Below are 27654 nucleotides of genomic sequence, written 5' to 3' on the forward strand. Positions count from 1 at the left end.
TGACAAATGTTTAAAAGATTGAAAAAACCCCTGTAATATATGTTTAGATTCATTTATAAACAATATTAAGCAACAATAATCAATTCGGCCATTAAAGAATACTCTAATTCTTCCTCTGAAATTGTATTTTTTTCATTTTGACCTCTCAGTTGTGATGAGATGTGACATCCACTGATTGGCTGTGCAGCTGTAATCACTAGAGCCAGCTTAAGTTTCATTATCAAAATGAGCAGAATTACCGCTTTGCTTTGCAGAAGTAACATTATTCGCACGGATTTCTGTCGGGTTTGATTTCTCCCTCAAATCTGTTGCCTTCCTGTAATTGACTTAGGCACCTGACAAGTGGCACTGGCAGTAAGCTGTTTGGCTGTAAGTACCAATTAGCTTGTGAACACAAACAATGTAAGTCTAGTTGTTGGCAAAGACTTTGCTGAATCTTCACTGTGAGAGTGGGAGAGAGGCGAAGATGAAAACTTTTGGGCCTGCTGCTTTGAGCTTGGAGTGCTCTTTTTCTGTCATGTGGCCTTGAAACCTCAGACTCTGCTGATTACTTTTATCTCCACAGAAATGCATTTCCACCTGCCAGCTGCCAGCCTCATACCAGTCACCTATTCCACTAGTCTTTAATAAAGTCGCCCATAGAGACTGGGAGATAAACACAATCCCTTGTTTTGATGCCCTGTAGATGAAATGGATTTCTCAAAGTCTTTGTGTAGAAATGACAACACGACACGGTGGCAGAGGTTATATACCAAGTTCATTATAAAGCTGGGATGCCTCTGCTCTCACCAGCATGTATGTGATTCTCAGAAATTCTCATATATTATTCACAGCATAACGTCATTATCTTAGTTTGTTTTTTTTTACTCCCCATCTTTTCCGCTGTCCTGCATTTAGTCCTGATGTATGTTAAACTTACATCAGTTCTTTGTAGCTTAACAAAACTGACTCTAATTGGGGTAAAGCTTCCTACCAGGACATTTTCTGTGTGGCTAAAATGAACTTTGATTAAATAAAACATTGTGGTGGCGATGTGTGAAGATAAATGGACATTTTTTTGCAGCTGTTCAGATGTGTTTTATTGTTAAAGCAGGAATGTGGATTATATCTACTATTAATATCTGCTGTAACGTCATTATCCCCTGATAATCTTATCTTTTAGAAGCAGCCATTTTACATTAAAAATATTTTATTTCAGTTCAATACTACACGAAAAAATCTGCACATGTTAGCTTCTGCGGCATTGCTAAGATGGTTTCCTCTATGCGCATCAATGCGCATTAAGGTATATCTGATCTTTGAAATATTAAAATAAGCCGTTGTGAACTTCAGCTGTTTGCAGGCGACTGTTTAACTAACAAAAATGTTTCATTGATGTTTATTTTCTAGAAATGGTTTGAGTGACTAATTGGCACTGGGGATTTTGTTGAAGACAATCATGTCTTACGGTGGGATTTTCCCCACATGGTGCTCAGATTAAACGTGCAGTTTTTAAAAATGTTTTTAGTGAGATTATTTTTGCTGCAATAAATGGTTTACTTTAAGGGATTTAACAAATCTCTGTCTACTGAATGTGGTGTGAACTAAATGGACGCTGTTGTGAAAATCAGAAATCCTCAGGCTATATTTAAAGACGGGTGTTATTTCCATCAAAAGGTTGCAGACTTAGAGCACAAACTTGCACACACACAAAAAAATCTGAAATATTAATGTGCTCATACGTGGAAAACCAACTGTGTTTTCATTTTGCATCCAGATCCCTGCAGTGCAAATGAGGGAACAGCATCCAGGTTAAATTGACTGACTCCTCTCCGGTTCGTCTGCAGACTCTTTCGGAAATGTTTCTCTTTTGCCGTAGAAATCCCTAGAATTACATTTGCATTATTTTTTACTTCAGAATTGGGTAGTAAAACTATTGCTTTAAAATAACATTTGTTTTCACCACTTATAAAATCCTTCTCTAAAAGCAATAAAATCAGGAAATGTTTCTAGGGCCTAACATTTGATTTTAAAAATATCATTTTTAGACTCGCACAGCTACCATGCACCCAGGCTGATGTGTGTGATGTTAATGCAGAGTAATGAGAACTAGGATAAAATGTATTGTTCGTGTAACATTGTGAACAATCAAATAGAAACGCTCTGAGAAAAAGGCAGTGGTATATTTACAACGCAATGCAATTTGCTCATTTTTTTGCACAAACTTTATGCTTAAATTTTGCTCTGGATTCAGAAACAAACACATTCCAACACATTCTTATCTCTTTTTCAAAGAAATAAGAGGAAAAAAATCATTTTTGTCCTAACAAATACTTAAAACTGTACAAACTGTACAGGTTAGACTGTTTTACTCTAATCCATATTGTTATATATTCATATTAGAAATGGATTTATTTAAAACTAGAAAGTAATGCTCATATTTTTTAACAAAGCTGCAGAGTGGGAATGATATACTCCTTTGACTCACCAAAAAGGAAGTGTATTTAGTAAAAAGAAATACACATATAATTATTACATTTAGACATTGCAATAATACGCTTCAACAATTAGTGATATAAAGTTAAACTGGAACACAAATGCTTGTGTTTTCTTGTCATTTTTTACAGCCTCTTAATTTTACTCAGTAACAGAAAAAACTTAACTTATTTAGATCAAGTTTCTCCAGTACACTTCAGCCAGATTGTGTGATGAAATGTAAAACAAAACAATAAAAACCAAAAGCAGAATTTTAACACAGATTTTGATAACTTTTTTGGTGCAATAGTTAATTTTGAAGAGCTATTAAACTCAGATCTCTCTGTATGATGAACAATTTCAGCAGGCAGTAGGTGTTTCATGCTGACAGGGTGTCATAAACGGCGCTGGTCTTTCATAATAGCCTGCTGTTTCCTTTGGGTTTAAATTTTACATGAGCACACCATTCCTAATAAGATGCAAGGCTTTCTGAGTAAATTGGACATGTCTGAATCCTCTTAGCTATTGTTGAAACACAAGGATTTATTTGCTGTGAAAGGAGAAACAAAGAGTGAGAGAATGTGTCAACAAAAATGCTGAAAAGAGGGACTTCCTCCAAACTTTTTACTATTTCATAATTCTGCTTAATGTACATAAAAACGGAGATTCCCCAAAATACATCAATTGTACTTCTGTTACTGGTGAATGATTAGATTTGCTTTTTAGCAAAACCAGTGGACCTTAACCTTTTTTGAGGTACCGAACCCACCAGTTTCATATGCGCATTCAATGAACCCTTCTGTAGTGATAAATATGATTTTTTCCCCCCAAATTCAAGACATAGACCCAACTAGAGTCTAGTTGGGTCACTCCAAGATCACTAAGTCTTCTTAAAAGGTAGAGTCTCTGAGAACAGTTCTTCAAAATATATTCAGTGTTTTCAGCAAAGTTGAGCTGACTGTCCAGGAACGACCCAAGGGATTTAAAATTAGCCACAGTTTCAACAGGTTGGCCATCGAGAGAAACTGGAACCACTTTAAGGTCTTTAGATCATTTAATTAGCTCTACATTCTTAAAAGAATGAAAAATTAATAATAAATAATAAAGACTTTGCGGTATTCTGATTTAGTAATGTAATTATATTAGTTGTGTTACCACCCCCACGCCACTAGAGGCAGTAGCAACCCCGAAAAGATGCGACTAAGGAGCAGATTTAGAAGTTCACCGAAAGCTACAGAATTTGGTAAAAACTGTGAGTTTTGCTGAAGTAAATAAAGACACAAGTTCAAATCCATGCTGAGAGAGGAGCTCCTTCAATCAGGGCTCCTCCGCAGCTCTGATTGGCTCAGCAATGTAACGTGATCCTCTGATTGGCTCAGCAATGTAACGTGATCCTCTGATTGGCTAAGCAATGTAACGTGATCCTCTGATTGGCTAAGCAATGTAACGTGATCCTCTGCAGCAAGTGATGGCAAAGCGGGGCGTCATCACGACTTTACACAAGTGTGTCTTTACCTCCGCGGCAGAGGCTCGATCGAACCCCTGAGACCGACTCACCGAACCCCTGGGGTTCGACCGAACCCAGGTTAAGAACCACTGCTTTAAGGTTTATGTTGATTTGTCTTCTTTGCATTTCTGAATTAGACAGAGTGTGTTGTTATGCAAAGCCTTTGTAAATTTAAAAAATGTGATTGGAAAAATTCCTCTAAACTCTGTCACTGATGGAATTTGTCTATAGATTGCTTGGACTCCTATAAAAGTGATTTATTCATCTCTTTAATTAAGCTCTTGGTATAATGGCACAACCTGACATATTTGAGTCTAATCCAGTTTTTCCTAGTGTAAACAAAGCCGCACACCGATGCGTCACAATGCCTGCACTGCCTTACATTTAGCCTGTAACATTTATGTAATAGCATACAACCTGTTGACTCTTTTATCACCAATAGATTTGGGAAGGCAATAGCCTGTGAATGCATCATTGGTTCGAATTTTGCGGTTCATGATTTATTGACTCTTGCAAAGGAAGTCAATAGCTAAATTAGCAGTCTGTCTAAAGGCAAAATTACATTTATGAGGTGGAGTGGAGGCTGCTGAACTGAAGTGGATATATGCTTTTAGCAGATATGGATTTGGATTGTTGTTAAGTAATAACTCTAATTCTTTGACCTGAAATCATAAATTTAGAGTTGGGAATTGATTATCCAACTCAAGCCAGCGGTGAAACATGAATTTTTCTGCGAAAGTGACAATAAATCAAATAGAGTAGGCATTCATAGGCTGCAGTCCACCAACAAAGCAACAGGGTAATAGGGCTCTCCCTCACTGCTGCTGTATGCAAACAATGTCCCATTCATTTCCCCTTACACTCTGTAGGTTGTGTTTCTTATTAGTTATATCTAGCTTCTAATTAAATACCTGATTCATCGGGATCTATGACTCCTTATCTAATTACAGGCTGGATATTTACAACGGAAAGGACAGCCGGCTCATCAGGAGTCAGGCCCAGAATAAACAGCAGCTCTCTAATTGGAAATGTATTTAGTAGTTCAGGTTTTGATTGGAAGTGGCCCTCAGACCTTTCCACATGTTAAATACCCACTGTCTGTGCATTGGAATAGATATTGAATTTAGACTGTTGTTAAACATCCACTTAGATGCACTTTGCGTTTTTATATATTTACTCATCAGCCAGGAGAAACTTTCATGACATGGATCTGCAGAGGAAGTTATTAGTGTTTTTTTTATGCAGTTTGGGAATGTATGGAAAAACACAAAATGTTAAGTTTTACAGGTCTGGATAATAGTTTGTATTTTCTTTATTTTCTCCCAAATTTTTACGATTTCACAATTCTGCTTGATGAACATAAAAACATTGTTTTTATGTACTATATATATATATATATATATATATATATATATATATTTGCAAATTGTCTGTCTGTAACCAGTTATACATGCATTAATTCTGGCTGCGCAATATGTCGTAAATATAACATCATCACAGTATTAGTGTCTGATTTTCATTTTTCAAAGGACTATTTTGACTATTTGTAGTGTTAGCTAATATATTCCAACTGTTATGAACTTGTATTTAATGCTAAGCTAAGCCAGTTGGACAGGACCTCATGGCTGAACATGAGGTCCTGTTCAGACATGAATCGTGTTCAGCTCCCGGTCTCAGGCCGTTTGGTGCATCTCTACTCCTCCTCTCTCTTCCCCATATTCTGTCTTCAATGTTCAATAAAGCCCACAAGTACCTAAAAAATCTTACAACAGCAATGGAAAAAAATACTACCATATTTGTTCAGTTTTACTGCTGCTCTTCATTGTACAATGGCTGCTGGAAAAGACGTGTGTTTTGTTGTTGACTTACTATTCAATCTAGTTGGTTGTGTAGGAGGCTCTACTTCTGCTTTTTAAAGATGTATGGTTGTATAATTGCAGCCATTTTTATGTGTGAGTGTAAACTTACTTCTTCAAAGAAGCATAATGGGTCACCTGTAGCGAGAGTCAAGCTGTTGTGTTAGAGTCTCACCGTATGGTGCAACTATATCAACATCTCTGTATGCTTGTAATAATATTGCAAAGGATTGCTTGAAATGGAATAATTGCTGAGTAAGATAATACAGTTGCAATGACGTCACATTTTTCATTCCATTGTAATCATGGGAATATTAAATAGAGCTTCACAGCAGTAGATTTCCCAACCGGACATAGATTACAGACACGGCTGAAAAGGAACGTATGTGGAGCACAGCAGCAGTGGGAAAATGTTGAATCTATGGTCATCACAATTATTTCCAAATATATTTTCATTATGTAATTTCCTAACATTATGCAGCCATATTTGTAGTCATAAAACAGCCAAAGTAGCAGGTAGAGGTCCAGCTAAGGAAATGCTAAACATGAAACAATGAGAGCAGAGAAAAGCTCCTGCACTAGGCTTCGTTATAACAGGGTGGTCTCTTTAAGACTGTCACACTGGACCAGTACCCCATAATGATAGATAGCCTCTATATTTAGATTACTGTGAAAGTAGACTGTCTTGTCCTTCGCTCTATCCTGGGCTCTAAAACATTGTCCCAATTTGAACAGTGCACTGATTACAGAAACAACCATTGAAAAAGTTCAAGAAACGATCAGAATGAAATTATATGAGACATGATAAATGAAAGACGTTCAAACTTTGTGTCTCCATTTGTTGTAGTTTTCCAGCCATTTTAGCTCCTCTACAGTCATAAAACCAACCACATGTAAAGGTTGGCTCCAGTTCAATTTCAATAGTATTTATTTATTTAAATTATATTAAGTATTAAATAACAACAAATACCACGTAGCTAATTTGCACAGTTGGTCTTCTGGTTATATAAAACAACAAAAACATTGTACAAAATTGTGTTTGATGCAGAAATGTCTTTTTTAGAGCCGTTCAGCTTCATTATGCATTTCAGGGAATTAGTCTAACTGCTCCTAATTTACAATAATCACTCGCTCAGCGGGGCTGCACAGTGGTTAGACAGTAAGCACCATCACCTGAAGATCAACAAGATCTAGATTTAGTTTCAGATTTTCTCTGTGCATGTGGAGCTTTTAGGTGCTCTTGAACTTTTAAGTGAGTTTATTTTTTTGCTACCCTAATGGGTTTGTGTAACCATTAGGGGTGGCCCAGTTACAGGAGAGAAATACACGGACTTCATGGAATTACAGTGTTAAAATGTAAGTTTTTTTGAACAAAAATGTACAATAAAAAAAAATCTGTGCAACTTTTATTATTATTACTGCTAAAAAACATCACAAACTATAACATAATAGCATAAATTATAATAATGTAAGGAGTTTGATTGTTTATGCATGTTTTCTACCCCACAGTTTTTAAGTACCATTAAAACACAGGAGCTGATGATTGTCAGGTATTTAGCATTTGTAGCTAGCTTTCAGTGGGTTGTTTATTTTACCAATAGACTCTAAATCATATATTATTCCAAAGGTTGTTTGATTGACAGTGATTTTTTTTGCTGCAACGTTTCACTCACTTAATAAAATAACTCTTATATTTAATAGTATTAGCATGCCACCTTTATTTTGAAATTCAGCTTCTCTGGAAAAATGTAAAACTGCTTCCCTGCTGGGCTTTTGGCATAAAAGTCTTAATCCTCTTGGTATCAATTATGGCTGAACCAATGGTTTAGCTTCCACGTTATTCCTGTGGGTTCTGGTTAGAGAAAAAAGGGAACACTTGTAAGGATTTCCTTCAAACCTTTAATCTCTAAAGATGCGGTTCTACAGGGATGCTTGGGTATAGTAACGCCTGAGAGAGGTATATTGAATAATGTGATGCCTGAGTTTGATATCTGACCGATTTTTGAAGGGGAGGAATGTGGGCCAGAGACCACCATGCAGTGAATTAATCCTGTAAAGCCTACTGGAGTTCAGAGCCTCTACGTAAAGTACAGCTTATTGAGATGCAACTCATAGCCTCTTCATTAGTTTCTTTCCTGAGGAGGAAAATGCCCATGACTCTCCCAATTTTTCTAAGTGGTGAATAAAATGATAAATGTTTTGTAGCTTTAAACGTCCATTGCACAAATGTTTATACTTCTTGAATGTTTAGAGCTCTTTTTGATCCATTAACTAATAATAGAAAGATGGATGGAAAACCTGTACAGGCTGCAAAAAACTACTGTCTGGGGTAAAGGTTCACCTTCCAGCTGAACAACCCCAAACATAGAGCCAGAGTTATAATGTTATGGTGTAGGTAAGTGTTTCTTTACCCAGAGTTCTTCTTGTTTTAGATGCTCCATCATGCCTGGTTCAAATGATTGAAGCTCAAGGAAACACCCAACTCTTGTTAGTTGGTCCTTTCAGTATGCAGACATAAATCCATTGGGAATCAGACGTACAACTCAAAGAGCTGTGAGAATAAACGGTTTCTGTAGAATATGACTGAGATTTGAAAGAAAGGAGATAAATTCAAGGTTTGACTTGTGCGAAGCTGGTAGAGACATCAGCATGGAGAGTTCTTCTGTAATTACTGCAAAACCCGATTCTGCAAGGCATCGAGCGTTGAATGCAAACGCATGATATACTGTTTACATTTTATTCATGAAAGATTTGAAACCCATGTGATTTTTTTTCCCACTTTGCAATCATGCGCTACATTTTGTTGGTCTATGTTTAAAAACCTACTAAAAAAACATGGTTCTCATTAAAAAGTGAAAGGGGTGTGAAGACTTTTACAAGCTGCTGTATTTTCCGTCGCAACATTTCAGTTGAGAGCGATTGATTTAAAAAAAGAAAACATTTAAATGTTTTAGGAACATCTCTTCCTCCACATTCTTACACCCTTTCTTTGTCTGCTTTCCATGCAGCTTCACTCAAACTCGGATAAAGGCGATGGATCTGTCCGATACATTCTGAGCGGGGAGGGAGCCGGGTCTATATTTATCATCGACGAGGTGACGGGTGATATTCATGCCACCAAGAGCCTGGATCGAGAGAGGAAAGGACATTATGTCCTGCATGCACAAGCCTTGGACCGCAACACGCAGGAGGCCCTGGAACCCATGTCTGAATTCATTATCAAAGTCCAAGACATCAACGACAATGCACCTCAGTTTCCAGATGGACCCTTTGTAGCTACGGTGCCCGAGATGTCTGAAGTGGGTGAGTAGTGCAGCTTAATAACCTGGAGCTCTACATGATTGCCCTCTCTTGTCAATTGCCATAAGTCAGAGACAGAATGGAAAAGACGGTCAGAAATGAACTTGAGTGGATTTATTTGCTACTTTTTATGTAACACTCATGCCATCATTACATTTGTGCTCTGCAGTAAAAAGGGAAAATATCAAGGGAGGACCTTTGGCTTCACCCCTGTGTATAATTTAAAACTACTCAGAGTAAAATGCTCCAGTGGAAAAGACGGTATTAATGTGAAAAAGTGCAATCAAACATTTACCCTGCGCTGCATTCTGGTTTGACAATCTTCTCCAGTATGTTTGATCTTTTCTAAGCCCGAGTCCTCTTTTTCATCTCTCTCTCTCTCTTGGGTGGGCAGGTCTTTATGAGCACTCAATAGTGCCTCCACCATCACCACTGTAGAGTTACCCCCACACTACGGAGGAACGTAAAGCCTCCAACCTCCTTCGCTGAGACAGCCACTCTTCTCATGCCCAAGCATCATGTGGCAAAACATCCATGTTTTATTTCTTTTTTTTTCTGCTTCCGTTTATAGCTCGGGTGAACAAAAGCTGCTGCTGTTTTTGTTGTTTTTTTGGTTTTTTTTTCAGTCCAGTGGATTTTGCCTCACGGCACAACAGCTTTAAAGTATGACGCTCTAATACTTTAAAATGATATGTTGCTGGCCCGAACTGCAGCCAAACTGCTGTCAGAGTGATTTTGCTTCAAATGCAACATAAAGAAGCAGGTTTGTGGAACTGACAGTGAGGTGGAAGCATCCCGTTTATTTCTGTCCTGTATAAAATCACCCACAGAAATATATCGGGATGAACGGCTTCATCTGGGTCGGAGGAGATGCAGGAATCCGATTAAACATGCAGAGCTCGACAGGTCTGTCAGAGCCCTCTTTATATACGGTCAATATCTCGATGGTTGCTCTCATGAATATTCATGAGCAGGCCAGGCCTGATGCTCACAGAGCTCTGCTTGTTACTGTGTAGGTTTCTGACTAAAGCATGTCAAATAAATGTTTCATAATCGCAGGTGATAAATATTTAGGTGTTGGTTTAGGGATAAATGTGTTGGCTCCTACCAGGGGAGAGAATCATACATTTTTAACTAACTGTGAAGGAGTTTAATTTTTCTATCCTGACCTCTACATTGAATGGAAAGCAAAGTGGCTTAAACTCAGTGCTGTGCAAAAGTGTTTATACCGCCTCTGCTTTATTACATACATGATGATGTCAGAACTGCAAATTTACAAGTACACAGCTGGGAGACAATAGTTAGGCCACTTATATATTTATTCAGTTTTGGGGGTTCAATTTATTCAGATTATTAAACAGATTTTAATAGCAGATAACTTAAAGGTTATTTAATTAAGAAGTCAAGCAAAAGCAAGGACTGCATATTCTTAGACCTGTTGAATCAAGAGTGTTGGAGAATGTTGCAGAATTAGTTACTTACTTTATGGGACAATTATTTTTTCTCATGGAGTGTATAGTGTGCTTCCCTATATAAATAGATTTGTCATTTAAACCCTTTTGTTTGTGCATTCAGATTCTTTGATGCAAAACATTTTGCATCCTGAAAACCATGTTTTCTTGAGGAGTTAACCTCTCAGTTTTCATCCTTACCTATTCCGATGTTTTGGCACAAACTCAATCATCAGTTGCACGTTGTAAAATCAATCACCACTGACATCCCAAAGAAATAAGTCAGTTTTACCCAGTGATGAGTAAAGCAATGATCCTTTTTGCCCGCCCCTATTATGCTTTTGCCCATGGTCATTAAAGTAAATCGGCTTCAGCCGAGTGTCTTCAGCGTCAAATCGGCTGTAGCAATCAACTGTCCTCACACTCCACAGCACTAATCCCCCCACCACATTTGTCAATACTAAATTTCCTAAGTGTAGGAATGGTCTGAGTTGGACTGTGGCAGCTAATTGCTTGTGATGTTCCTTTTCCCCCCGTCTTTAATGATTAGCTGGGTACATGTCAGGTAGTTCAGCTGCATGATCTTTACTATATTCACTAGGGACATAGTATTGTAGTGAGTGCTGGTTTAAAGGGGATCAAGTCAGCAGGAGCTGTTTTCCAACAGTGGTTTAAAGATGCATTTAGGTTATGTGACAAGACGAAGAACGACTGAAGGATCATAAGATTGAGGGAGAATAATCTGTGTCAAGAATTTCAATCAGAAATGTTGATGCACTTGTTGGATTTAAGCTTGTGGGTGGGATCTTGAGCATGGCTAAAGGAGTGCTAGGCTAAACACCTGAATATAGTTTTCCTAACCAGCTGCGTGTTATTTGGCACTCGTTTGCCTCAAGCATGAACTTTTTTAGCATACATTTGAAGTTTGTTGGAAACAGGATCATTATATATTAATGGTGTTAAAAGAAAACGTATTAAACATAATCTACTTAGGTCTGAGCCCCACTTTGGATATCTGTCAACTTGGTAATATTTGAATGCTTTTTCTAAAGTGGAAGTTGCTGAAGATCCTGTTGAGTGGAGCGGTGGTGTCCAAGGGCAACTGTCCTGCATGTTTGAGGTGATTTCCTGGTTCAACAAAAGTGAACTTAATGAGTGATTAATTAGTAAGCCTCTGCAGACCTTAGTGACATCCTAAGGGGGTAAATTGAATTTGAATTAGATGTGTTGGAGCGGCACAAATCTAACAATACAGGATATTGACAGGACATATTAACGACTCAAACTCTTCACTGAGCCCGACCACCAAAAATCTGTAAGGTGCTTCAATACATTTATCTGAAGTAAGTTAAAGGGTTTAGAAGTATTTCCATGCTGGCACTCATCGTAAAACCCAAATCGGTACTTGTCTGTTTATATTTCAGTTATGAAATATAAATGGAAAAATAACTGAAGGCAGATCTCTCCAAAAGAACAGCTGTTTCCTTTGTAAACACACATTTTATCTTATCAAAATGACACCTAGTTTTGACCTGCAAAGTCTCAAATAACATCTCACTGGGAGTTCATGTCAGTGCAGCAGATATTTTTTTTAAATTCAAGCTTAATGCCTTGATTCTGGTCGCAGGAGGATGGTAAGAACCCGCGATCCGTTTTCAGAGACCAGCTTTGATCTTTTAAAAGGCCATTATGCATCTCGGCGACTTTAGTAAGTGCAGAAGAAGTGGATAAATTGATGTTTGTCAGTAGGTGTGATAAGTGGATGTAAAAATGTGACTGGAGTAATCTGTGTGCTGAATTAAATAGACATTTAAAATACATTTTTGAAAGAAATTAAGAAAAGATCATTCTGATTTTTACAGCAGTTTGGCTTTAAAACCCGCTATCGACCACATTATATACTTTTGCTTTGCAATATTACAGTTCAAGGCCTGAGTAGATCATTGATCAAGTCAATGTGTGAATGTGCTTTCATCAGCTGAAAAAGACCCAAAACTAACATTTTGTGTACAAAAAGATTATAGATCAATAGTCAGCTTGCAGCTGCAGCCGTCACTGCCAGAAACTCCTGATCAGGCCTGAAATCTGGGTGTAGTCATGAAACTGGATCTGAGCATCCAGAGAAAAAGACAAACACACAAGGCACAAAATACAATGACATGCAAAGTATTTAAAAACATATCAGGACTTGGATTTATCTTTATTATAAAATAAGCTTTATTTCCTCATGTTCTAGGGAACTTACATGTCAACATGAGACACAGTGTGGTGGCATCTTTATCTCTGGAAACACTCCAAGATCCTACGACATTGTGTGCTTCTGTTGTTTCCTTACACTTGAAACTACTCAGAGTAAAACCTGCAACTACAAACGCTTCCATTTTTAATCCCATCCAATCTAAACTCCAAAGCAGAGAGTAAACAACGGGCTCCTCACGATGAGTCAGTGATAATGATGTTGTTGGAAAATGTTCTGAAAATTCCCAAATGAAGGCCTGTTTAATTCACCGCAACTAAAAATAAGCACAGAAAATACTACATTCGTTTTATTCACATAAACACTGATTTTCCTCTTCAGGCTGAGTGTGCTTCTATTGAAAAGAACAAAAGCACGTTTGTTGACTTTTGCTTTGCGTCTCACCCAGAGACTGTAAAAGGAGGCTTTAATGAGGTGAAAAGTTGATTGTTTTTGATTATGATACACCAAGGTTTTCCTCATACCTTCTTCTTTGGTTATTTAGCTTTATTTCTGAGTAATAGTTTATAAAAACAGGCACACAGAACATTGAGTTTAATGACTACAAACCTTTTATTATCATCATCATGTTGGCTCTAAATATAAAGCGCTATGGCTGATGGCACATTTCCATTTAAACCTGGAGTATGTAACATGCTTCACGAATAACCTGTCAAAAAATCAAGCTCTTCTACCTCCTCCTTGTAGAATAGGAGGAGGTCAGAAACAACCAATCAGAGCCAGGAGGAAGGTCTTAGTGCTGGCAATCAAGCTCATGTACACGCTGCACCTGTACTGATGGCAGAAAAAATACTTACTGTTCCAGGAAAACCATTTATCCACCGTCATCAGTGACCGTGCTAACTAGCTGTAGCGTAGCAGAGAGTAAGGGGGAGGATGGTGTGAGTAGCGCATACACAGAAGTAATTAGCAGCGCTAAGACCCACCTCCTGGCTCTGATTGGTTGTTTCTCATTGTGCATTTCTGTAAATGTCAGTAGAGCTACATGGAGAAAGCTGAGGACCTTGATTTTTTTTCACAAACATAGCGACAGTTTTAACAAATTTGTAAAAACATGTTGTCTATAAAAGTTGTATACTGCAGCTTTAAGTGGAAGTGTGAATATCTAATGAATGCACGGTTCTCTTATGCAGCCTGCAGAGATACTGTTCATTAAAGATGAATTCATAAAAGCAGGAGTAAAGCTGTCTGTGTTAAATATTGGATTCTAACTTTTATTCATTTAGAACAAATTTAGATTGCAAAGCAATAAAGGAGTTGATGGTTTCCACTAAAACCATCCCTGCATGGCTGCTTGCATTCACAGCTAACCGGCATGCTGTGCACTGTTTATGATTTATGGTGGCTGACATTGCACTCTGCTCCACCGGGTAACTGAAAAAAGGGGGGAAAAAAATCACATCTGGTAGGACTCAGAGGAGTTTCACTGTGTGATTTCCAAAGACGCTCAGGAAAGCAAGGCGAGAATCCAGGCAGCTGCAGGATGCATCATGCAGCTTACGTCAGATCGCACCGTAGCGCTTTCATGTATAAATACAGCAGTGCATCAAATAAGCCAGTTGTGCAATTACAGCGCACTCATCATGTGATTAAAAGGGGTCAATGAAGCCTGTAATGCCATGTGAGCAACACTTGGTGTGTAAAATTGAACCTCAATTGCTTTTACAATGAGCTGCTAAATAAAAAGGTCAGCATTAGTTCAGCTTTTTAATCACTTGTCTTTGTTTTATTGTGCTTTTTTAATTCATAAAAGCAATTGCATTCATAATATGTTCTCATTTGGAAAAGGCTGTTAAAAACATTCTCAACAACTTGCATGTGATGGAGGTCATGCACAGAACAAAATGATTTTTTAAATGTTCCCATTACATTTGTTACACAGATACAGAAAAACCTTTTTTTCTTTAAATGATTTATTATCTGATCAGATGGGCTGGAGCTGCTGACATACATTCCATATGGGCTTTTATTTTTTTGTAGTGATTTTGAGCTTTTAATTTGAACTGTTTTTTTTTTTGCCCAGGATGAAAGTATTATAAATCTGTAATGATTTGTTTAAAAACAAGATCTGGGTCCACAAGTTTGACGATTATTCATAAGCTCTGACTATTTAGTATATATTTTTCTTTGCATGTTGAATCTCCACCTCAGTCTCACTGCAGGCATCAATGAACCTCAGAGGATTTTTCCAGCCATATGTTAACCAGTGTTGAAACATGCTAAATCAGCATGTTTGCTGAGTAGCTCCTTGTTTCTTTACTTTGCACAGGGTGACTTTGTTTAAAGTCTGACTAGTATTTTAACTGTTCTTCTCTGTGACCTTAAATCTTCTGGGATCTTAATGTTCTCGATGTGGTTGCTAGGAGATTTCAAACCAACGCACAATTATACACGAGTGTTCCTACGTTGCCATTCGAAAACCTTTTTACAGAGAAAGCAGGAAATCACTTCTGCTTCTCTTTTCTTCTATTTTTAGGTACGTCCGTGTTGCAAGTCACAGCGACAGATGCTGACGACCCAACGTACGGAAACAGCGCCAGGATAGTCTACAGTATTTTACAAGGACAGCCATATTTCTCCGTGGACCCCAAAACAGGTGCCGTATTCCTGCTTGCTGCTGCAGTAAATGCCTATTTGCATAGAAGCACTAAAAGCAATGTTCAAAAGTATTATCACTCCCTGAACTTCTTTACATTTTGGCAACTACAAACCTGAATGTTTTTACTGGGACGTTGACAAAAGGAACAGGAAAAATGTTTCCGACTTGAAAAACACATTTTTTATTCAGCCCCTGTTACTCTGATGCTTCTAAATAAAATCCAATGAGCAGCTAAGAGGCTGAGTTACATTCATAGCTCAGGTGGAAGAATATGCAGATGAGATAATTATTAGTTTGCTATCTAGAAATCTGGAAAGTTTGCCTTTTCAGAAATTTTTCAGTAGATTATATATAAAATATTCAAAAGAAAAAGCTTTTTGACAAGCTACTTGACATGCTACTGGTTAGCATTTGCAAATCAGACAATCTAGGTGATTAAATGCAGGAGCAGAAATAAGGAAAACTGCAGATATTAGATTCTGTGGTGCTAATACGGTTTCTAACATGGACATCGTGTATATTTAGTGTTTTAACTTAAAATAGGCAGTTCTAGTTTTTAGAGGAGGCCTGAAGGTAATTGAAGCTGATGGAAGATGACTCTTGACCCCCTCACAGGTTCACTGCACACTGTGTTGTTCTATCATCTAAAATTGTAGTAAAATACAACATAGATTGTTGTTGTAATGTAACCCAGTGGGGAAAAGCCTTGGATAAAAATGCTCCTGCGAGGTATTGTTCAACTATAGTAGTTTATCTCTTAACGTGTAAGAAATCTTTGCTGTGGACGTTCCGGAGCTATTTTCACCACATCTGACATCATAAAAGTTAAAGCTACACAGTGCAGTTATGGCTGAGTCATATTGTGCAGCACGCGAACCTCACTGTGGACCATAAGTAAGTTCTCCTGGGACCAAGCAGACATTTGCAGAACTCTCTCCAGAAAGCCATTGTTTCCTGCTCAGCGGTGCTCAGTCTTTTAAAGTTCATCCTTTGTTTGAGAGGCGTCTTCTATAATCCATTAAACATTAATAAGCCTTCTAACTTTTATATGATGTAAAAAATGCAACATTTTCAGCGTGTATAGGTCTTTTTTATTTCTTATCTCTGAACCGTACTCGGTCATTTGTCCTGTTGCTCATGCATCTATAGTTTGCGCTGCTGTTGGGTAACCTGAACAACTCGTCTCATTGCCATCTGGGACACACTGCCACCTCCGGGGAGACCGGGGAGACCGCACCAACCATGTGAAACGGGAGTTTTCATGCTGAATGAGCAATACAAATGAACAGCTGTACGTTTCGGCTTTACCATGAGGAAAAAAAGACGATTGGGAATTAATGAAACCATTCCACAGCGGCAGATTTTAGAGTGAATACACATCCTGTTTTTTTTATTATTGCAGTGGAAACCCAATGTTTTCACACACTTCGACATATTGTTCATGTTAACTTCCCATACTTTGTCCTCTTGAGGCATTTTTCAATTCAATCACACAAACATTTCAAACAGGACGTTTACTTCAGTTCATTATTCAAATCAGTTTAAAAAGTTTGTTTCTAAGGAAACCCAGCTGATTGCATCAAGTTTTTCGGTTGGTGGGTGGGTCAGTTGGTCGGTCGGTGAGTCGGTGAGTCGGTTGGTCGGTGGGTGGGTCAGTCGGTGGGTCGGTGGGTCGGTCGGTCGGTGGGTGGGTCGGTCGGTCGGTGGGTGGGTGGGTGGGTCGGTCGGTCGGTGGGTGGGTGGGTGGGTGGGTGGGTCGGTCGGTCGGTCGGTGGGTCGGTCGGTCGGTCGGTCGGTGGGTCGGTGGGTCGGTCGGTCGGTGGGTGGGTGGGTGGGTGGGTGGGTGGGTGGGTCGGTCGGTCGGTGGGTGGGTGGGTCAGTCGGTGGGTGGGTCGGTCGGTCGGTCGGTCGGTGGGTGGGTCGTCGGTTTAGCTAGGACAGAATCTAAACCGTTTTCTGGACATTGTTGTCACCAAGTCCGTCGCAATCAGCAATAAATCAATTAATCATATGATAAATTAAAATGAGCTTTATAATATCCATTTGCATAATTTATCATCTTTCTCTTTTCTATCACTTTTTCTACCAAAAACTGGATAACAAAATCTTCACTCCGGTGTTTTGGTCTCATTTAGCCCCATTTTTGTTCACAGACACTTTATAATTCATTTTATTTGTTGCTTCTGTTGCTTTTTTAATTTATTTTGGAGATTTGAAAGGCCCTCCAGTTCCAGTGTTAAACGTTCAGGTGCACTTGGACTATTATATTACTTGAAAATGTTCTCAAAACAACAATATTAACATTGTCCTTGAAGTTATTGCAATAACTTCAATAGCAATTTATCACCCAGCAAAATCTGTTACTGTGACAAGCCAAGTTGTAACCTGATGTTTTTTAATCATTCTCTATGGAGATAAAAGGATGATATGTGCAGTTTTTCCCTCTGTTTGCACATAAACTGAGTCCTTCTGGATGAATCCGATGCCTCACTTTGCCTGAGCTGACGCTGCAGCTTGTCTGACGTCTAATTGGGCGTGGGGCGTGCAGAGGATGGGGACGTGATGGAAGGCCTCAGCCAGTTGCTCTCTCCACACAGCACTATTCCGCCCACACATATTCATTTATACAAGGAGGCTGCTGCCTTTTTTTGTCACCGGCACACCGGCCTTGTCTCTAAAATTAGCAGCCGGACTCCTGTTGGTCAGAGGAGGACGCACACATGCGGCGAGCTGCACTTTGGTTTGATGCTTTACACGCTCGGCTCGGGTATTAAAGCGGTCGGTTGTGCTGGCGCAGCGCCACGTTCCAGCCCCCCGCCGGAGAGATGAAGCCTCTTCTGCAGATGTCTCGCGGTGCATTAGCATGCTTACACGTCCTCGCATCCTCCTGTACTCGGTGCCCATTATGCTTAACCTGCAAAGACACCTTCATGGGAAATTCACAGGGTATTCAGGGGGCGTTAAATGAGCGCTCACACATGCAGCGTATTCCCCTCTGAGCGAAGGCTGGCATCCTGACATAGAAGTGACTGAAGATTATTTAAGCACAGAAGGTAATCATGGCATTTGGCACACACAGATGGCACTGAAGAAAGACATAAGGGATTGCCTCGGACTTGACCCAAATCCTCAGCAGGAGTCAAAGTGACCACTGATCACTCAGTTTTGTTTCTCCTGCGTTGGCTGGTGTGGCAACATCCCCTCAGATCCGAGAAGCAGAAGCAGAAGCAGACGTGTCTGACTGCTGACAAGCTGCATGAAACGGCAGAGATCTTTTCAACCTGGGAAGGTGTCACAAATAGAGATAAAGTTATCTCCAAAGCAACCATGAACCTTTATTACAGCTCTGGAAATGCTCACTAAATATGGCTTTAACATCCGTAATGGCTTGCAGCTGCTTAATGAAGTTAAGCTATTGCAGCTAACAGCCGATGCAGATGCTACTATAACTCTGATCCATTCTTCAGTTTACATATGTGAGCTTTTCAGCTGTTCAGGCTTATAACTCAGAGTAGCTGGAAATTCAAATTCTACACATCTGACTTGATGTACCAAAACATGCTGCTTCTCACATTGCAAGAGCAAAATAAGTCCAGGCGTCTTGCGAGGTGGAATTTGGTTGAAGCGTGTTTTGTTTTTACTGTGCTCTGAGTAGTCCATGTGTGTTGGGATCAAGTAATGTAATCTTCATCATCTGGACAAGATGTGTTAGTTTTTTTCATTTATTTCTACAGTGAGTTTCAGTTTCAAGCATCTGGTTTGTTGAAGGAATGAAGGAATCTTGGTAGTCCAGACAGCACTGGATGCTGTGAGAATAATCCATCTTATTGTTGGGTCACTGCGTCGTCATGGAGTTTTTCCAACGTGTCCTAAAAATCTGTGGCAGGTTTTGTTTGCTTACAGTATGAGCTGCATGATAAGGCGATGCTGCAGCATATTTTCTGGCATCATGTCATCCAACATTATTATTGCACAAGGCAGATAGACTATAGTGTGAAACTCCCTGAAGTTATAAACTGTAAAGCTTTTTTTCCCCAGTGGAAATGTGGAATCTCTGCTTACACAACCCACACCTGTTATGGTCACACTATAAATGAAATTAACATAGAAAACAGCTTAATCCCTGGCAGTAACGTTGAACTGTTTAATCAGAATTGATTTTGTGTGTGTGGACGGAGTCTGTCCCTGTAGAGCCATTTTTTCCTCTGCGTGTCCCAAGCAAGGCATACTGTTTAATTACGCCTTGCCTCATGCACACTTTGCTTTGCATGCAGTGTCTCCAGGTTGACTGTCAGGCTGTTGACTTAGCTGTCCATACGGATGCATGCATTTACAGTGCAAACACTGGGTGTTTGGTTTTTGTTGAAGGAATTGAACCCATATATGTCTGAGGCAGAAAGCATCATTAAAAACAAATATTTTTTTCTTTCCTCCTGCTGCCTGCTGACATTATGCACAGTGTTGGGATTAATGCTGCACTATCACCAGCTCCAGGTGATTTTTTTTGTTTTTTTTTTGTTCCCATTGCATGCCAGAAACCAGCTGCATCAAGGTTGCAACGTATTCATGTTCATTTCAAGCACAAAGCATCTGTCTGCACCCAGATATTCATGCACACTTTCCCTTCTGGATGCTGTGAAATGGCAAAATATTGTAAGGGAACTTGCTCAATGCCATTTTGAAACACTGCATATACTGAATATATTTTCTCACACTTGCTGCAAATTAGAGCCCACGGAATAAAAAGGTTTCACATTCAGCCAGTGTTTTCAGAAGGCTGCTCAGTTCAGAAAAACAAACAGACAATCTTTGAAAGAAATTGGACCAAAATGGTATTTTTGTTCATAATTTTGTGTACCAGTGGTATATTGTGAAATTAAATTATGTGCCCATTATCAATTGTTTGAGATAAAGAATATGTTTTCAGAATGCATTGAGCCAATAATAATTTGTGCCTCAGTTTGATTTGCAGACATTAATTGTGCTAAATCAAAGGCTAATTCTTTTAGACGGTTGACATCTCAGTCACTTACAGATGTGCTAAAGGGTGAGAAGAAATGAGTTCATACTTCTTTATAATTACCACTGAAATCACACGGAGGCATTTTCTTATCCCTACAAGTAAAGAACCGAAGCCATGATGGAATCACAACTGACAGGACTGTGATGGTTTCATCTAAAATGCAGAAACAGGCGGAAACTTGGGATACGATTGAATTTGTTACGGACCTAAGTGAAGACGGCACAGACCTTAAGCTGGCGTGTAGCCAGTGTTGCTTGTATTGGAAGTTATTGAAGAGCCAAGAGGGGAAAGTATAGTCATGTGACTGAAGGAAGCTGTGACATGAGACTGTCAGAACATACACGGCTGTGAGCTTTTAAAAACCAATTTACACTGGCCTCTGTTCACTGCAGAAAGCATTCACAATATTTAAGTTCTCTATTGATTCATATATACACCCACAGCCTCACAGGGAGGACATGAAAAGTCCACTCAGGAAGACCCCTGGCCGGGATTCAAACCCAGGACTTTGGCTTTCTAACTGATGTGATTCTTCATGACAGATTCAACAATGTGTCTGAAAAATGACTCACTTTTTATTCCTGATTTTAAAAAAAATGTACATAAAAAAGTTTAGGTTAATTCTTCTTTCTCCAGACTATATATTTTTTTCTTATCTCTAGTTGGTAACAGGCTCACTTATTTACACAGACGTCTACTTCTGAGTAAGAATTTTTATTTGATCAAATTTATATAGTTATGAAAGTACTTTTTATACGAAAAGGAGGGCCTCACCTGTTCAAAAAGAGGAAATTTGTCCTAAAAGAGGCCCACTATTGACAAAACGCTGGTGCAGTTTTAAACCTTTCTTTCTCCCCTTCTAATGAATAAACATGTAAAGTGCTTGAAGATGTTAAACTGCTTCAGGGAGAGTCAGCCTTGCAGCTTGACCAAACACCATCATCTGCATTAGAACAGGGGACTGAACAGGATTTGGTCTTTTCTGCAGTCCCAGCATAAATCTGGTGTCCCAACACCTAAAAAAGCTCACTCAGGAAACACACCGATTTGCACAAACGTGGAAATGCAGTGTGTCAGCACAGCGCTTCAGACGGCTGCAGCTAAATTCACAGAAAAATAAAAACAAAAACCAGTCGCTATAACTGGCCAAACTGGTGACTTGTAATCACCAGCGAGTCAACATGAAACACCGGGAGCCATGATGGCAACCTGCTCACATGAAACCACAGCCACCCTGACGGACAGATTAGCTGCACTTCTCTGCAGCAGGTGCAGCTGATTGTTGGCGCCTGATTAGAGCCTGGTACTGTGACTCGGGTCCAATCAGTCATGCTGGTAGGCAGGATGTGGTGCGAGCGAAGGCAGCGGTCCTGAACGTTGGTTTGCACATGCTGATTTGCATTCGAGAAAGATTCCCAAAAACCCGACTGGGGAAGAGAAAAGTGGGCGAGGCAGAGGTCACAGCAGAGCAGGGAACTGGACTCCTTCAGTCAGTGTTAATGAACAGTTTCAGACGTCACCATTAAAGCTTCCAGTTTCTCTGTTTAGCTGCCTGAACTACATTTGAAACCACATGTTAGCTTACAGTGTATGAAAAATCTAACATTTTTGGATATGCTTTAAGGAAACGTCCCAAATAAACATTCCTTGTGTGACATCATCAGTCAACATGTCAGGAAGAGAACCAAGCCGATACTCCAGTTGTTTTCCAAAAGCCTAATGGGAGTATGATAATCCATAATCAGGAACAGATTTTTGTTTCAGAGATGAGCAAAGTGTGCATTTCAACCTCAGAACAACTCGTGTGGAAACCCTGGAGCTGGGAAGGCGGTCCCTCACAGGATGTGGCCATTGCTCAAAAAGCAACAAAAAAAAACTCCTACAACAAATTTATAGAGAAAGCCCTGAATAAAATTTTTTTAAAATTCTGTAGTGTGATAAAACATAAGTTGAATTGTTTTGTCATACAGCAAGTACCAACCTATTCAACAATTTGATTTCTCTGTGGAAAGTAACAACAAATTATTCACTGAAAATGTGTTGATTTTTTAAATTCTCTTTAGCATATCTAGAATATTCAGAAGAAAATGCAGCTTGTGATGGTGGAATAAAAAGGTGAAATGCTACTTGACATGCTATTGGCTGGCATTGCAGGGATTGTTGTTTGTTTTCCTTAGGAATCATCATTGGAAAGTAAATCAAATCATTTTGTTTACTTCATTTGGTGCTTCAGTTCTGGAAAAAACACCAAATATTACTCAGTATTTGGTCCAGTTTCTAGTGTAAATATCTTAGTACACTTGAAATAAGACTAAACTGACTTACATGTAACTTTTCAGCAACATGTTTTAAGTCATTAGTTCCTCAATATTGATGAAAAGTTGCTAGTTTCTCTAGCAGATTGTTTCACTTTTAAAAAGCCATTTTTTCCATGTTCAGGTGAAATAATCTGTTTTTCAATAACATTAGGGAATTGCTGACTTAAAACAAAATCCTATTTCTTGCTTAAAAGTTTCTTTCAAGTTGCCTTATTTCAAATGCACTAAGATATTTGCTCAAGAAACTAGACCAGTACTTGGTAAAAGTTTGGCTTCTTTGCATATTCAGTCAGGGTGTTTTTGAAAAACGGCTAAAAATCATCATTTTGGATGAAGATCCATAAACTTGCCGCCTGCAGTACATGTTGAGGCTCATGGCGACGCACAAGGAGAGCAGAGAATTAGTGAGGAGCAGTGAATGCAAACCAGTCCAGAGGAAATATTGTATTTGCAAATATAACCGGGCTGTTGTATCAAGATTAGTGACATTCAAACTGTGTTCAACAACATTCACTGCAGAGGATTTACTTGATTACATGGTTTGCAAATCTCAAAACTGCAAGCCAGCGGAATTTGGTAAAGCACTTTCTATATCTCAGCTGAAAGCACATCTGAGACGTGGTGCTGCATTCATCCTTTTTATAGTTTGGTCATAACTCCTGTCTTCCCCTTCACCACTGTGCATCTGTCACTTACCCGCCGAGACATCAAGGCTGTTCCTCTCAAGACTCACGCTCGAATACCTCTTAACCGCGCTTCACATCTGTACTCCATCACACACACGCGCATGCAAAGACTATCTACATTACCGAAGCCCAGAGTCCCCTTTGAATCCTAAATAGGCTAATTTCACTGCTGATCTGGGATTTGTGAGTGTTTGAGTTTATTGAAGGAGCTGACACAGATCAGGATGTTTCTCCACTTAGTGGATTAAGCGTTTGCTCTGGTTAAATCAACGAAAATCTTTCCCGACGCCAATCATTGGTGATGTAGTCCAAGCAGTTCCTTCCAAGATTATTACTGTTAAAAAATATATATATTTTACCCCTTACAGGTTTATTTTGTTTTAAAATTTTAATCACATCAGCACTTTCAAATTATAAAAGGAATAAAAGTAATCCTAATCAACCTGGCTTGATTTGAAAGCTGAATTGTCCCTTAAAACCAGAAACTAACTGTACCTCTCTTGACAGCAGAAGCAAAACTTTAAGTGTTTACAGTAACCAGCTATGCGTCTTTTACAAAGCTGCGGAGGAATTTGTTTCTTTTATTTTCTAGAATTGCTTAAAGGGATTAAAAGGCATTAAGATTGCACATCATCCGCAGTTGAAACCATAAGTTTGCATAAACCCAATAGAACAACACACCTTTTTTCCTCGCCGTCTGAAGTTTAATCAGTCAGTATTTGGTAGAATTGCCTTCAACGTGTCAAACATTTTGGGTTTTCTTCCACACACTTCTCACAGTAATGTCCTTGCATTCTGTTTGGCTGTGAAGTTTTCTTGGAGGTTATTGCTTTTATATTTGTATTAATATTTAACACCTAGATTGTTAACTAGTAAATGATTTATTCTTGGAGATCAATATTCTGTTCTATTCTATTTTATTCTATTTTAAACATCTAAGTGTGAGGTAAAAGCCCAAAAAAGAGGAATAAATCTCCAGAGACTCTCTCTTCTTCTGGCTTTCTATTTTTATAATAACTGTATAAAAAATGTCTTTATTGTACCTGTAAAGGAGGAGAGTGCTCTCATGACTTCTTAAATTCAGCTACTGCTTTCATCCAACATTTTTCCCCTCAAACTCCAACTGTACTCGCATGAAGACTGTATTAGATGAGCCAAAACACCAAGATTCCTAGAGCTGGAGATTGAAGAGTGCTTTAGTAATCTCCTATAATCCTTTTTGTTCACTTGGGAGATTGTTCTCCTTTAGAAGTTTCCCGCCAGACAAAGAGGTGGATAGTGCGATAGTATCGACTATAATAGACTGAGGAGGTTGAGGAAAAGGCTAACCGCCTCACCGTGTCAGATGAGGCCAGGTTCATGGAAGTCGTCTCTTCCTCAATTATTTTCTGAATTAACGTTCGGGCACCGTAGAGATTTAGGAGAGACGGTCTGAGGCGATGCGGCTCAGAGCTGAGCTGGGAAGAGAGATCAGAGGTCTGATCTTTGTGTCAGAACACTGATGTGTGTTTCCTGCTTCCTTCCTAAGAATGCCCCAGTGACTTTTTCAGTGTTGGAAGATAATTTGATTTACGAATGAAGAGGCTGCAGAGAAAACTTTGCAACCAAACCTTGATGGCATTTTTACAGTGTTAAAAGTATTCAAACCCCTTGAACTTCAGTGTCATTTTTCATTTTCTGTGACCCACCAACACCAATCAATCGTTTCTAAAGTGTGAAAGGTGCTTTTGTATTCAGACCCCTGAGTCAATACTTTACACAACCATTACAGCTACAGGTCCTTCCAGGTCTGGAGCCTGAATTATCTGCTTACGCTGCAAAAACACAAAATCTTATCAAGTATTTTTGGTTCATTAGCTGTCTTACAAGTCAATATTTCTTACATATTGATGAAAAGCTCCACTGGCAGAATATCTCACTTGTAAAATGGGAAAATATCTTAATGTATTTAATGAAAATGATTTAAAATGAGCTCCTACATCTAGCTGAAGTTTCCTGTAAGTTAGTTTTGTCTTATTTCTAGTGTATTAAGATATTTGCACTAGAAACCAGATGAAAACACTTCATATCGTTGAATGCAATAGTAATATTGCACGGTAAAAAATATGATATACTTTATTACATCCAGAATGTTGCATTTAATTTAACTGCAGTGGATTATCGTAGTGTTTGTACCAATACATATTAAAGGTCACAGAGAGTGTTGCCAATGTTATAATCATATATGTGAAAGAAAATAATATGACCACCTCGTAGTATTTTTTATTATTTTTATTATCCACCACACAAACCAAAAAAGGTAGATTTGAGTCTCATCTAATGAGAGAAACCTTTTCCACATTTTTAGCTTGTGGTGTTTTCTTCTCGCAATGTTTTTCTCCTAACCAAAAACCCTTAGACGTCCCGTCAGTGGACTCTCCACCTGCGATGTTGTTTTAAAAACCATCTCTAATTCGAGCGTCTCCACATCTTTCTCCCTGACCTGCTGTGCTGCTTGACCTTCTTGATGCTGATCTTCTAGATCTTGAATGTACATTTTGGGATTCAATATGGAAAAAAAGTCTGAAAAGGTTTAAAGGTGTGAAAACCTTTGTGAAAGACTATTTGTTTTACTTTGTGTGACTCACAGTTGGTCATTCTTCCTGCTGGTGGATAAAAGCAAAATTCTCATAGCCACAGAAAGAAAATCTCATAAAAATTTTTTGTATGTGCGCATTGGTTTGGTTCCAGCTGTGAAATATTGTTCAGGAATGTCACACCTTTATGAACAAAGAGGTAATATGAAATTTGAAAGGTCAGGTCGTCCGTCTTGGTGTGGATTTTACTCAAAAAGTTTGACCACTTTCCAAGTTATGTGTCTCAAGGACTTAAGGTCAAGTGTTGCTAAGGCTGAGGGTAATAACAAGGGACTCAGTGCAGTTTGCAGGGCTTGTATCATTACATTAAAGTTGTTAGCAGCACTTTGGTTAGTTTTTGGAACAAAGAACAGCAGCAGATCCCTGCTGAGACCTGGCATTTCAGCAGAACACTTTGACGACAATAAGCTACTCGGGTTGTGAGTCTTGAAAATGTTTAGTTGAACATGTATTTTCATTCCCTGTGGGAGTTGGAAAAACTGCATTGTATTACATAAAGCATTGCATCTTTTCTTTTTTCTTAGAAGCCATTACCCTTTCAGTCTGCCAGGCTCTGCAGTTTATCAAAGTCTTGAACGTATGAGAGAATTTCATGATGTCTTTTCACTTTATTGAACTTTACCAACTCCAGCAGTAATAATTTGCTTTTTAGAACATGTAGTTTCTTTGTGTGTCGTTAAAAGATGCGTTTTGTTTTCAGACTTTCCTTCTATAAGCCAATGGAATCATAATTTTTCATCAATATTAAGGAATTATTGACTTACAATTAGCTCCTATATCTGGTTGAAAAGTTACTTTTAAGTTAGTTTTGTTTTATTTCAAATGTACTCTGATATCTTTACTTGAAATTAGACCAACATTAGTTGGTAAAATGTTACGTTTTTGCAGTCTATGTCCACATCTTGGAGGGTACGACGCCATTTTTGTTATGTTCTGGGAACATGATGAAAAAGAAGCATAAAAAAGTTTTATCCTCAGCTCAGGTTTAAGCTCAGATTTAAGATCCTCTCTGGATGGAGCGTTTTCCATGGCTGCCTCTTGTCTTGGATACTTTATGTTGTTCATTAACAGAATTTTAGGGCGTAGCTGTAAAAATTAGGATGTCTGATTTGGAAATCTCAAGTTTTTTTTCTTTCAGTCTCTTTAGTTTCCTGGTCTCTGTTTGTAAGCTTGACCTAAATGTTTGGTAAGTTTGTGTTTGTCTTGCAGTGTAAATCAGAAAGTAAAATATATCTGCAGTTGACTCCAAAAATGGAGCCCATACATGATATCAACCTTCTTTAGTGAGGATTCTCCTTGTAAGCCAAAGTAAATTAAATTCTGTCACATGACTTGAAATAAAAGCAACTTCCTTTGCTGCCCTACTTATTGCTACATCTTCTCAAGCGGAGGTAATATGCACAGAACGACACTGTTAAAGCAGTTGTTACTACTGAGAGTGGTACTTGAGAATGAACTGCCACCATACAGTTCCATGGACTTTATTAAGAGCGAAAGTGGTTCAACCTATTATTTCTTTATTTTACACAACGCAGCCTCTGGTTTTACTTGTGGCCTTGAGGTAGAA

At 38.8% G+C, this 27654-nt stretch overlaps 1 protein-coding gene across 2 annotated transcripts in view; it reads left to right on the top strand.

Annotated features, from left to right (window-relative positions):
- The window catches only part of LOC103456687 (cadherin-18), a 125654-nt gene that overhangs the window by 47120 nt on the left and 50880 nt on the right, over positions 1-27654 (top strand). For both annotated transcript variants that reach the window (XM_008396400.3, XM_017301987.2), the window contains exons 3-4: positions 8826-9120; positions 15302-15421. In XM_008396400.3, the coding sequence (XP_008394622.1) occupies positions 8826-9120; positions 15302-15421 (415 nt within the window). The remainder of the gene's footprint in view (positions 1-8825; positions 9121-15301; positions 15422-27654) is intronic.

Source organism: Poecilia reticulata, chromosome 20 (genome assembly GCF_904066995.2).
Source record: "Poecilia reticulata chromosome 20, P_reticulata-male-v2, whole genome shotgun sequence".
NCBI classification, from domain to species: domain Eukaryota; kingdom Metazoa; phylum Chordata; class Actinopteri; order Cyprinodontiformes; family Poeciliidae; genus Poecilia; species Poecilia reticulata.